The 13,139-nt window shown below is 45.0% G+C and overlaps 1 protein-coding gene across 4 annotated transcripts in view; it reads right to left on the bottom strand.

Annotated features, from left to right (window-relative positions):
* The window catches only part of LOC308469434 (uncharacterized protein), a 32,896-nt gene that overhangs the window by 7,941 nt on the left and 11,816 nt on the right, over positions 1–13,139 (bottom strand). For 3 of the 4 annotated variants that reach the window (XM_080991894.1, XM_080991891.1, XM_080991892.1), the window contains exons 2-3: positions 751–1,473; positions 516–639 (exon numbers count right to left, since the gene is read on the bottom strand). In XM_080991894.1, coding sequence (XP_080848020.1) covers positions 516–639; positions 751–1,452 — 826 coding nt within the window. In that variant the 5' untranslated portion in view covers positions 1,453–1,473. Of the gene's footprint in view, positions 1–515; positions 640–750; positions 1,474–5,972; positions 6,124–13,139 lie in introns of those variants that run through there. The other variant, XM_080991893.1, reaches the window with a different exon arrangement.

Here is a 13,139-nt window from a genome sequence, read left to right as displayed (position 1 = left end):
TCCGTCTTGCGAAGCAAGCCCATAGGGAAATTCGTCTCGCGAAGCAACTCAAAAAACGAAAAACACTTTCGTCTTGCGAGTTTTTCGTCTTGAGAGGCATTCGTCTTGCGAGGTACCACTGTATTTTATTTATTCCAGCGATCCCCACCCTTACTCAAAAATGAGCTCAAGGTGGCGTTTCTCCAAGGAGTTCAAGGTGGTGTACATGTTTCTCCCCCTCCTCGGTTAATCTCCACAACAACCCTGCAAGGTAGGCTAGGCTGAGAGGCAGTTAACTGGCCCAAGGTCACCCAGTGAGCTGCATGGCTGAATGGGGATTTGAATCGTGGTCCCCCAGGTTCTAGTCTGGCACTCTAACAACTCTGCTACACTTGCAAGCCTGTGAGGTGGTTTAGACTGAGAAAGAGTGATCAAGGAGACAGCAGGGGACTTCAAGTCTGATCATACCTGAGCATTGGACATATTGGCTGGGGTTGGTGAGAGTCCCTCGCCCCTGGGGTTGCAGGAATACTTACCAGATAAGGTGGCCTCCCAGTCATCCTCCTGCTTTTCCTCCAAGGGGAGCTGCATCTTCAGGACAGCAGCTGGCGAATGATCTGACATGGGAGAGTTAAATGGCTTCTCCAAGGAGCCTGACAGCTAATTTTTTTAAAAGAGAGAGAGAGATGCAGAATAGTCAGACAAGTATAAAAAACATGAATGCTGCAGGTAGTTACCACCAACCCCAAACCCTTAATCCAAAACAATTGCCTTATGTTCGGGTTCCTCGGACTCTTGCAGGTACCGCTCTGCCAGGGCTACGGCTCGGGTGCAAGTCTCGGGGCCCTGGTCCCTGACCCAGCTCTGCATTTCGGGAGGCAGGACAGTCAGAAACTGCTCCAAGATCAGGAATTCCAGGATCTGCTCCTTGCTGTGAGTCTCCGGCCGCAGCCACTGATGGCAAAGTTCCCAGAGCTTGTTGCAAACCTCTCGGGGCCCCTCGGCCTCCTCGTAGCAGAAGAGGCGGAAGCGCTGCCGCCTCATCTCGACGTTGACCAGATCCTCGTCCAGAACCTCCTCCTTCACTTTCACCGGTGACTCTCGGCTGCTCTCGTAGGCCTTGCTGCTGTCTCCACTGAGGCCCGGGGGGCTCTGGTCCATGCACTCGACCTTAGGCCACCGGCCACCTTCAGCCCCTCCCTTGAAGGAGGTCTGGAAATACTTGGTGTCTTCTCCTAGTGAGTACTGAGGTGGTTGCGGGTTCCTCCATCCCGAACGGGAGGGCTGCATCGCCTTCAAGAAGTCCTGCAACTGGGACTCCCAACAATGGTCCTCCGGCTCCCGTTTAAACTGCTGAGGCGTGGCCCCTTCCATCAACTCCCCGGTGGCCCCGACCTGAACGACATGAAGGTCTCGGGCTCCCCCCTCCAAAGTCTCCCGTGGTTCGGGTCCTGCAGGTTCCTGTTCCTCCATTTTGGTTTCCGAATCCAGCTCCTGAATGGGAAAGAGGGAAAAGTAAATTTTGTTATGTATCCCAAAAATGGGGCGGGGGGCGACCAATGAGAGCTTATGCTGAATTAAGAGCAGAAGAACAACCTTGTGTCTCAAACCCCATGGAGATGTCTTGGAGAGGGTGATGAGCAGGAATGGAAGAAGATTTGGGAGCTGGAGCAAGCTGGGGGATGAGAATATGGGACCTCAGGAGGAGGACCTTGAGCTTCATGTCAGTGGCCTGCAGTGTGTATGTGGATTTGTGGTTGAAGACAAGAGATAGCCCATCCATCTCATTAAATATTCATTGATTTTTAATTGCAGGTCAGTTGCTTCTTTTATTTCTTATATATTCTTGGGTTTCATTACATCACAGCTCTAATTCCATATATTTCAGCGCATTACGACTGCTGCAACAAGGAGAAACACCAATTTCAAGCAGCAGCTCCCTATATTCCTAGCTCAGTGGTCAAGCATCTGCTTTCCAGGCCAAAAGTCCTGGGTTCAATACCGGGTATATCCAGGTAGAGCTAAGAGAAAGACCCCTAAAGAGCCTCTGCTGGTCAATGTGGCCAATAGTAAGCTGGATGGGCCAAGATAAGGCCACTTCCTATGTTCCTAGCTCTGTCCCATTTCAGACTTAAGTTGGGGTAGGAGGGTAGGAATTTCACATCCAAACTCTGCTTTAAGATGTCCTACGATGAACAACCCACCTCTCCCTATATCACTGGTTCCATTTGGACAATGGATCCCCATGTACCTATGGGGGGCAAACCACTCTTTACCCTGCAGATCTTTGAACTGCCATTGGGAATGGATTGATAACCCATAAGAACATTAAAAAATATATTAGAATTGTAGAGTTGGAAGGGGCCCCAACAGACATCTGGTCCAACCCAGGAATCTCAACACATGGTCCCCCATCCAATCTGAAACCATAGCAGACCCTGCTTAGCTTTGTGAATGTGCTAGCAGCTTTATTGCTGCACTACCAGATGTGCTTAAGAGCCCTGCTAGATCAAGCCATTGGCCCATCTTAGTCCTATTTCTTTCTTTCCTGTTTATTTATTTTTTAAAAAAATTATATACCATTGTATCACAGGGGTATAGAAAGCCATAAAACCATACAGTAAAATAATGATAAAAAGCAAGTTAAAAGTTCTCATGATAACCAACCACATGCCTATGGGAAGCCTGGAAGCAGAACCCGAGCCCGAGAGCCCTCTCCCCTTCTGTGGTTTCCAGCAACTGCTATTCAGAAGCATTGCTTCCTCCCACCGCAGAAGTAGAACATAGTCATTCAAGTTTCTTCCAATGCTGGCAATGTTGCTCCATCAATGCAGTCCAAAGGCATTTCCACACAGCAGTTCAGTGCGAGCTCAGTGCTGCGAATGCGTGCGAGTTTTGTGCAGCATCCGCACACATCAAGATGCCAGCTCAAATTATTTCCACATTTAATCTGGTTTTACTGTCTCTGTCGAAAATCCACTAAGTAAAAAAACACAGAAACAGTAAATCCAGATTATATGGTGAGAGTGGACAAGCAAAATGTGGCACAGCGTTTTGATAACAACGACGTCATGTTATGTACCAGCAGCTCCAAGACCACAATAAACTGATCTGTATAAAAACATAGCCTCCTTCAGCAGTTCCCCCTGCAGTGCAGGGGGTTGGACTAGATGATCCTTGTGGTCTCTTCCAACTCTAAAATTCTATGATTCTATGATTCTTCCCCCCACGCCACCCCAACCACTTGAAAACTGCTGAGAGTCTTGGCAGACCAGTTAATGGGTTTTTTCTGTCCGTTGTAGCAATTGTAATGCACTGTGCTAGATGCTGCAGGATTTTTAACTGTATTTTTATTGCTTCTTTCATTATTTAAATTGTATTTTATTTTTTTACATCGACTACAATAGAAGGTACAATAATACATTAAAAAATACAATACAAAAGCAGCAATAAAAATACAATTAGAACTCAAGATGAATATTTAATGCACTGCACCCACTGTTCACAGTTGCTGCACCCGCTGTTCTACACACACACCGCAGACCACCGGATTGAAGTCCACGGGCCACAGTCTGGTCTGGTCCTAGTCTATTCAGGGACACAGAACATAGGAGTTGCCTTATAATGAATCAGATCACTGGTCCATTTAGCTCAGGGGTCAGCAACCTTTTTTAGCTGTGGGCCGGTCCACTGTCCCTCAGACCTTGTGGGGGGCCGGACTATATTTTGGGGGGAGAAATGAATGAATTCCTATGCCCCACAAATAATCCAGAGATGTATTTTAAATAAAAGGACACATTCTGCTCATGTAAAAACACCAGGCAGGCCCCACAAATAACCCAGAGATGCATTTTAAATAAAAGGACACATTCTACTCATGTAAAAACACGCTGATTCCCAGACCGTCCGCGGGCCGGATTGAGAAGGCAATTGGGCCGGATCCAGCCCCTGGGCCTTAGTTTGCCTACCCATGATTTAGCTCAATATTGTCTACACTGACTGGCAGCAGCTCTCCAGGGTTCCAGGTGGGAGAGTCTCTCCCAACCCTGCCTGGAGATGCTGGGGACTGAATCTGGGACTCATGGGCACACACCACAACCTCTTTTATTGGTTACAACAAAATGCATCTTCCATGCCTAATTTAAGTAGGGGGAGGACGATCTAGAAAGCACCAATTTAGGCCTCTGCAGAAACCTGTGCACTCTTGGGTGGCACGTTGTCGACCCTTAAATAACAAAGCAACAGTGTGTAAGACAATTGGAGGGACTGCTAACAGAATTTCAGCAAAGATCTAAGAACATCAAGTTGCTAGTTTGTGTGTTTTTGTTTTCAAGAAAATTAATAAAAAATAAAGAACCTTAGGCTGCACACACACAATGCATTTAAAGCACATCCATTACTCCCTCCCAAAGAATAATGGGAACTGTAGTTTATCTCTCACACAGCTGCGATTCCCAGCACCCTTACAGACTGTTCCCAGGGTTTTGGGGGGCATGTGATGTGCTTTAAACGTATGGAGTGTATACAGCCTTAGCACCAACCGAAAGGCAGAAAGAAAAGCCAAGTGAATTTTTCGTGGGAAGGGCATTCCACAATTGTGGGGCCACCACCACCAAAGGCCGCTTCTGTCATCATGGCTCATCTAATTTCACACATGGAAAAGGGCAGAGCACAGGACCTCCGAAGCTGATCCTCAGTGCCCACTGGTTCACATGGGTGCAAGCGATTACTGAGGTAACCTGGCCCCAAGCCATTCCAGGTCCTTAACAACTAATAGCAGCCATTCATGAAATAAAGCTCCAAAACAAAAGCAGGCAACCATCGCAGATGGAGCCACAAAACTCCAAATTTTAGGCACCAGATCTCAAGCCTGTCAGCAACATTTTGCATCAATTGGAAGTTTATGAGGCATTGGTTTTGTCTGTTTTTTAAAGCAGCTTCACATGAATAGCATTGCTGTAATCCAGCCAGGAAGTAACCAGGACACCGATAACTGATGCCAAGGTCCATCTTAAAAGATGAAATAAATGTGTATTAAATAACTTGCTGGCTCACTTTGGCGTTGTGAGACTGACCCCCTTCCCCCTAACTTTCTCCTTTCCTCTCCCAGGCCCCATCTGCACTATGTATTTAAAGCAGTATTATATAACTTTAAACAGTCATGGCTTCCCCCACAGAATCCTGGGAACTGTAGTTTGTTCAGGGTGCTAAGAATTGTTAGGAGACTCCTATTCAACTCACAGAGCTATAATTCCTGGAGTGGTTTAACTCTCAGTTCCCTTTCCCAGGGAACTCTGGGACTTGTAAGGGGAATATGCGTTCCCCAACAACTTCCAAAGGGCCAGTGACCAACACAGACTAGCACTTTTCATCTCATCTAGCTGGCTATGTTGTCCATGGAACTCCCCACAAGAGGATTCGAGGAGTGGGATGCTCTGTTCAGCTCATGCACTGTGCTGGCCAGGCGGGCTTGGGCCTCGCCATCCCGTCCTCTTTGATTGCACCTGAGACACACTGCACCACCTGCCTGGGGGGAAGATCAGTGGCAACAGGAAGCTGGTCCCCCCCACCTCTCCCCAGCCCGCTGCCCCAGGAAGCTGGTCCGCCATTACTGATCCTCTCGCGGAGCTCAGCTTCAGAGGGACTCCAGGATTCCCCGGGGCACAGTTTGGAAAGCCTCCAATTTAGGCCCTGCCTCTCGGGGTGACAGCCTGCCTCTCTCTCAGTTCTTCTGCAATAACAGTTCCTGGTAACCGTGCAAATCCAGACTGCATTACAGCACCCATGTCAAACCACATGGCATCTGGACACACAAGTGCTCCGAGTCGAATTTTGCACACTTTTAAGTTTCTCCGAGGACCCCCTGCTCCTTCCCTCCGGCATTAGTTCCCCATCTCTCTCGTCTCTCCCACTCAGCCCCCCTCCCTCTGCCTCTACTTTGTACCTTGCATCCGGGTGTCCCCCCCCTTCCTTCCTTCCTTCCTTGAACTCACCCGCGCCTTGCAGCCTTTGTGTCTGCCGCAGCCCTTCGATTGCTCCCAGGTTGGGAAGCGAGATGCAAGAGGCCGTTTCTCATGTCAGACAGGAGGCGGGAGGCGGGACGAGAAGGGAAAGGAAAGGGAGCCTTCCTCCCCCCCCTTCCCCCCCCCCCTCTCTCTGCAGCTCTCATCTCAAATTTCCACAGGCCTTTCTAGGAACCAGAGCTTCATAGGTTTAACCCTCTGAACCACTCCAAGTAGGAAAAACAACAACATCAACAGAGGAGAACAATTGCAGAGGGATAGTGGCCATGTTAATCTGTTGCAGTCAAGAGGACTTGACTTGCAGTCTTTTAAAGGCCAGAAAGTGAACAGTGACTGGAGCTTTTCTTGGACTACAAAATGCCACACACACACACACACACACACACACACACACACATATAATGTTGCTTTTCTAGCCCTAGCGAAGCCCCTCTCAAATGGTTCCCCCCCCCATGTAAACATCAAGGAACGAAAATTAAAACTAAAGCCTTAAAAATAAAAAGGGAACAGAGTTTGCACTCCTCCAAAAGTCCTTTTTATTGTGCATGGCTAATGTTTCGTGCCCATGATGCTATTGGGGTGTCCACACACTATTCCACTTTCAATACTGTTTACATCTTCAAAGGTTTGGAGGCAAAAACACTGCTTTATTTCTAGTCACTGCAAGTCTTGTGGCTTACTGCTGAAATCCTTTAACTTTTCATACCACCAATGTTCTGGAGTATTATTATTATTTTTGTCCCACTCTGGATGCGCTATAGCCCCTTAGGACAGCAATAATGTGGTAGCATTGGAGAAACATTATTTAACAAATGTTGTATTTCAAAGTGCTGTAACCTGCCCATGGGCCTTACAGTGAAGCGTGCATAATGAATAACAACAACTAATAAAGTAGAATAAATCCACCAGCAACAAATAAAGCAGAAAAAAATCATAGCTGATACACCCTGATCAGTCACATCTGCACAATAGATTTAACACACATTTACACCACTGAATCCTGGGAAGTGTAGTTTACCCAACTCAGAGCTACAATTCCAAGCTCTTTAAAAGCTACAGTTTTCAGGATTCTTTGATGGGAAGCCAGGACTGTTTAAAATGGTATAAGAATGCTTTAAATATATTATTATTTTATTTCATTATTATTTATTAACTTTGTATACTGCCCTAGGACTTGCTGATCAGAAGGTTGGCGGTTCGAATCCCCGCAAAGGGGTGAGCTCCCGTTGCTCGGTCCCTGCTCCTGCCAACCTAGCAGTTCGAAAGCACGTCAAAGTGCAAGTAGATAAATAGGTACCACTCCGGCAGGAAGGTAAACGGCGTTCCGTGCGCTGCTCTGGTTCGCCAGAAACGGCTTAGTCATGCTGGCCACATGACCTGTGCAGTCAGCTCCCTTGGCCAATAAAGCGAGATGAGCGCCGCAACCCCAGAGACGGTCACGACTGGACCTAATGGTCAGGGTCCCTTTACCTTTATACTGCCCTTCATCCGAAGATCTCAGGGCGGCTCACAGCATCAAAATAAAAGATAAAAACACAAAATACATAATACAAACAGGAAGAAAAACAGAACAAAACAATAACACCCCCTTTCCCTCGCCTCCAAATATATGGTGCAGAAGTGACCTCTGGGTCAAGAGCATGGTGTAGAATACACCCACAATAAAATACCAGCCCTACATTAAAAGCTATGTGGAATGTCTTCCTTGCCTGCCTGAACACCACCGGGGACATGGTGAGGACCAGGGTGTTACTGCAGAAAAGTCCTTGCTCATGTTTTTTTTTTCCAAACTGTGACATGCAAGAGGGACTTGGAAGATTATCCTAATTTATAGGGAGGTTCATATAGGACTGGGAAGTGGTACCCTCCAGATGTTCCTGGGCTAAATCTCCTATCATCCAATGGCCAGGGATTATGGGAGTTGAAGGGTCATAGGTTCCCAATCCCTGATATTGGAGAAACCCACAAATCTATTGCCAATCCATGAAGTGTTGTTTGGGGGTGGGGTATTACATCTTAGGGATGGGAGATTCTGGCAAAATCAGCTTTTCTCATTTTCTAATTTCCCAGACTTATATTCCGTTCTCCACATTTTCACATATGTTTGTGGTGTGTGTGTATAGTCATCAGCATTTTTACTTCCCCTAATATATGTATCTTGGTATGGTGATTTTCCTAATACACACATTTTTATATAGCAATCCCCCCCCCGCAATACAATGCCTTTTTTGTATACTATTTTAACTGATATATGCATTTTACTGCGCACTTTAGTTCAGTAAGTATGAATTTTTGTAGAAGTCACTTGGCTAGAGAACTGTGCTTCAAAATTAAGAGAAGTACAAATTTCAGAGTACAAATTTCAAAGGACAGCTGTGTTTCCATTTTCGTATTGTGTCAGTGTGAACTAGGTAGCTTAATATTTAAATGTGAACTGAATCAAAGACCTCCCCTTCCCTGATTACATACCCAGACTGGTACAAGGAGAAACACTGCAAACATATACTGCATAATTACGTCCAAGCAGCAAATCTCTGAGAGGAAACACTGATTAGTCAGTTTCATGAAACAAAGTGTCTTGGTGGCCCAAGCAAACAGATTTGTTAGGAATACAGGAAATTGACATTATTACAAGGTGCACATACCAATGGTGGGCGGGGCCAGACGCAAAAGTGGGAGGAGCAACAGATACTTATTTTTTATTATTAAATTTATATACCTCCTTCATCAAAAAATCTCAGTGTAGTTCACAAAATTAAAAATACGCGATGAAAGCTAAAATAAATATTTAAAACAAAAACAACAAAACAATAACCCCTCCACCCACCCACAAACACATTTAAGAGGCTGTAGAATATTAATCAGCCGAATTAATATTAATAGTATAGAAGGCATGTATGCTTTCTATACATAAAATTTAAGAGCCTAAGAAGAGTCCTGCTGCATCAGACCAATGGCCCAATCTAGTCCAGTATCCTGTTCTTACAATGGCTGACCAGGTGCCTGAGGGAAACCTACAAGCAGGACCTGAGGGGAACAGCACTGCCTTCTCCACTTGTGATTTCCAGCAATTGGCATTCAGAGGCATAGATCGCCTCTGATAGTCAAGGATATAGCCATCATGTCTAGTAGCTATTAAGAGCTTTCTCCTCTGCAATATTTGTCTAATCCTCTTTTAAAATGAATCCAAGCTGAGAGAGCAAGTTCCATAGTTTTAGCAATGTACACATCAATCAGAAATTTGTATCATAGCTTTACTAAAACGACATTAAAATAAAAAAGAGACATGTCAAAATGCATGTATACCGTCATGCATGAGGTAAAAAAGTAAAAGGTAAGACACAAGATCTACCCACCCGGGAAGAATGGCAGATGAAGGTGATGGACTACATGGAACTGGCGGAAATGACTGGCAGAATCCGAGACCAGGGAGAAGAGTTGGTGGAAGAAGATTGGAAGAAATTTAAAGCTTATTTACAGAAACATTGTAAAATTAAGGAATGTTAGAAGGATGTTGGAATGAAATAATGTGGTTTTAGCAGAAATGCTATAAAGGATTAAGGAAAAATAGATTGCTAAATGGTGAAGGAGGGAAAGTAAAGTTACATTATATTAAGATAGAAATAGAGGACAAAAACTGGAAAAGATGGAAAGGATTTGCTGAAATAGCTAATTGAACTAGAATACAAAAAAGGGAGGTGTGAGGAGATCAAGGAAATAAGCAAATGAAAGATAAGTTATGGGAAGATGTATTGTATTTTTTCTTTTTTCTTTTTTTCTTCTTGTTTCTTCTTTTTTTTGATATTATCGTGATGTGATGTTTTGTATTTCTTAATTATGCTGTTTTTTAACTTTTTCTTTTTGTAATCCTTTAAAATGCAATAAATATTAATTAAAAAAAAAAAAGTAAAAGGTAAAGGACTCCTGGATGGTTAAGTGACTGTTGTGTGGCGCAGCTCATCTTGCTTTCAGGCCAAGGGAGCAGGCGTTTGTCCACAGACAGCTTTCCGGGTCAGCATGACTAAACTGCTTCTGGCACAACGGGACACCCTGACGGAAGCCAGAGCACAAGGAAATGCTGCTTACTTTCCTGCCGCAGCAGTACCTATTTATCTACTTGCACTGGTGTGCTTTCGAACTGATAGGTTGGCAGAAGCTTAACCAGAACAGGAGCTCACCACGTCGCAGGGATTCGAACCGCTGACCTTCTGCTCGGCAAGCCCATCGGATATGCGCCCTCATGCATATCCAGTGTTAGTCATGCCCAGAGCAGACACAACTAACGAAGGTCCATTAATTTCAGTGGGTCTACTCAGTAAAACCCAGGATCTCCACCACAGTTGTTCTGCAATGGATTCCAAATAACTTTAGTGCAAGAGAGGCTGCCTTCCTTGCAACAGAAAGCTTAATTTCCATTCATTTTCTGATTCTTCATGTTATTTTAGTAAGGGCTTGAGATCTCTGATCCCTGTACTCTGCAGGAGAGGACCTTCTGTAGTTATTACCACATCACGATATAGGAATCGGGCCTTTAGCATGTTGGTACCTGCCCTCAGAAGCCCCTTCCCCATTACAGATCAGACAAGCAAAGTCTCCATTGCCTATCGAAGACCTTCCTTTTTCAAAGAGCCTTTTAAGTGGAGATATTTATCCCATTTTCTATCGGCGTCGGATTTGAAATTGATTTTACATACAAAAGTGGTTTTTAATTGCTTTTACATATGAAAGCGTTTCTAGTTGTTGTTGTTCTCCCTTGCGTTGTTGTTTTTCATTTTAATATATAGGTCACTGTGCAATTGCTTTTATTGCTGCTGGTTTTCATTGTGAAATTGCTTCGAGGCATTTTCTGGGAAGCAATTATTAAATGGAATTTAAATAAATAATGGCAAGCGTTCTCCAACACTACAAGCATAAAGCTGATGTTCATGAATATGGCGATGCACAGCAAAATTGACTCTATCACCTACAGGGCTGGCTTGAGGCCTTTCCCTGCCCGAGGTGGAAGGACAATATGGCGCCTTTCCTCATTTAATGCAACTAAAGTGGAAATGACTGGGGGTCACACCACATGTTTATAACACTCTTATACTAGTTTTAACATTCATTGTGTGTCCTCCCACCCACCCACCCCCGCCAAATGTGAAAACTGTAGTTTTTTAAAGCCTGTTGTGGACTGTAGCTCTGTGAGGGGGTTCTCCTAACAACCGTCAGCACCCTGAACATAGTTCCCAAGATTCTTTGGGGGAAGCCATGACTATTGAAAGTGGGCTCAAGAGTGCTCAAATTGTATGGTGTGGATGTGACCTGGCAGTGTCCTCCACTGCACTTGAGGGCCCAGCCGCACGTACCTCCCTAAGGCATGCACAAAAGGTCTCAGCAAAAATCCCGCTGAGTCCACGATGCATGAGGGACTGTTAACTTTGGCTCAGCATCCCCTACACTGAGCACACACATTCCCATTCCCACATTTTTACCAGATGCCAGAACTGAACCCCTTCTCTCCCTCCTACAGTGGTACCTTGCAAGACGAATGCCTCGCAAGACGAAAGCGTTTTTGGTTTTTTGAGTTGCTTCGCAAGACGAATTTCCCAATGGGCTTGCTTTGCAAGACGAAAACGTCTTGCAAGTTTGTTTCCTTTTTCTTAAAACCGCATTCCTATGGGAAACCATGCTTCGCAAGACGAAAAATTCGCAAGACGAAAAAACTCGCAGAACGAATTACCGTATTTTTCGCTCTATAACACGCACCCGACCATAACACGCACATAGTTTTTAGAGGAGGAAAATCCGTAGGCATGCCACCTGTAGGCATTCCCTCCATAACACGCACGGACATTTCCCCTTACTTTCTAGGAGGAAAAAAGTGAGTGTTATGGTGCAAAAAATACGGTAATTTCGTCTTGCGAGGCACCACTGTATTCTGAACAGAAGAGAGGTGCAAAGAGCTTTGCTCAGTGAGCGACCACAGCGGTGGCTGGTTTAGACCCCTTTCCTCATGTGACGGGGTGCCAGATTTGAGGATGGGGCACATATCCGCTCCATTTTGTGTTCCTGTCTCTCTTCCTTCTCTTTCAGCTGTGGCAGCCATTTTGTCTCACACCACGTTCCCATGGCAGCCATCTTGTGTTATGTCATGCATCCACGACAGCCATTTTGTGACTGGTGCCCATGGTGATTTCTCAAAATTCCCAGTGTGCCCACCAGCCCCAAAAGGTTGGTGGCTCCAGATGGCACTGTGCACACCGCATACTCTCTTCTCAGCAGTGGAGGTCCTGCTCCATGATCACCTACTTTCTGAAGCCTCACACCAAGGAGAGTAGCCCTGGTTTATTATTCCTCACCAATTAAAAGCTTTTGGCAGCAGCTCCGAGTAGCTTTGCAATGCTGCCACCCCCTCACCCCCCCCCAATTTTGTTACCATTTTACAGACCGATTTTATTTTGCTGGCCTCTGTTACTTTTGCGATCTGCTTCAGTTCTGCTGCTTTTATTGTTTTTAATGATGGATGGCTTTAATTTGTTGATTCCCTGGTGCGGGCTGCTTTGGTTTTATTTTACAAGAAAAGCAGGGCGCCAAACCATTAAATGAGATAAATAAATAATAATCTTAAGAGTCCCTGCCAGTTATGCACACCTCTTAAAAAGTCAGACACAGAACCTCTGCCAGGAAGAAAAGAAGCAAACCTGATACAATTCTTTTAAGCTTTTTTTTTTTTAAAAAAAAAAAAAGAGTAGTGGAGGCTTGCTTAAGGCCTCCTAATAAGCTTGCATCTGAGTGGATATTTACTAGGGCACATTCCCAAGTTCTAGCTTAATTTTGTGGCTGCTGTGATACACTTGTGTGGTTCTGCACTGACATTTGCCACACTTTATTCTGCAAAAAGAACAAAAAGCCTTGTGGCACCTCAAAGACTTAATGCTTTTATTATGGCACAAGCTTTTGTGAACTACAGTATGCTTCATCGCTCTCCTATGCTTTGGATGAAGAGTGAAATGCAGAGGGGAACTCAGTGAAAAGGCTGTGTGCTTGTGCACACGTGTGATGACTATGATCAGGCTCTCTACCAAAACCAGATATATTACACAAACTTTAGCACAAGAATGGGGAATCTGTGGCCCTCCAGATGTTGCTGGATTG

This window comes from Podarcis pityusensis (genome assembly GCF_964106645.2).
Source record: "Podarcis pityusensis genome assembly, chromosome: 2".
NCBI classification, from domain to species: Eukaryota; Metazoa; Chordata; class Lepidosauria; order Squamata; family Lacertidae; genus Podarcis; species Podarcis pityusensis.
The sequence above is the reverse complement of the archived record's forward strand: the minus strand, read 5'-3'. Positions and strand labels throughout refer to the sequence as shown.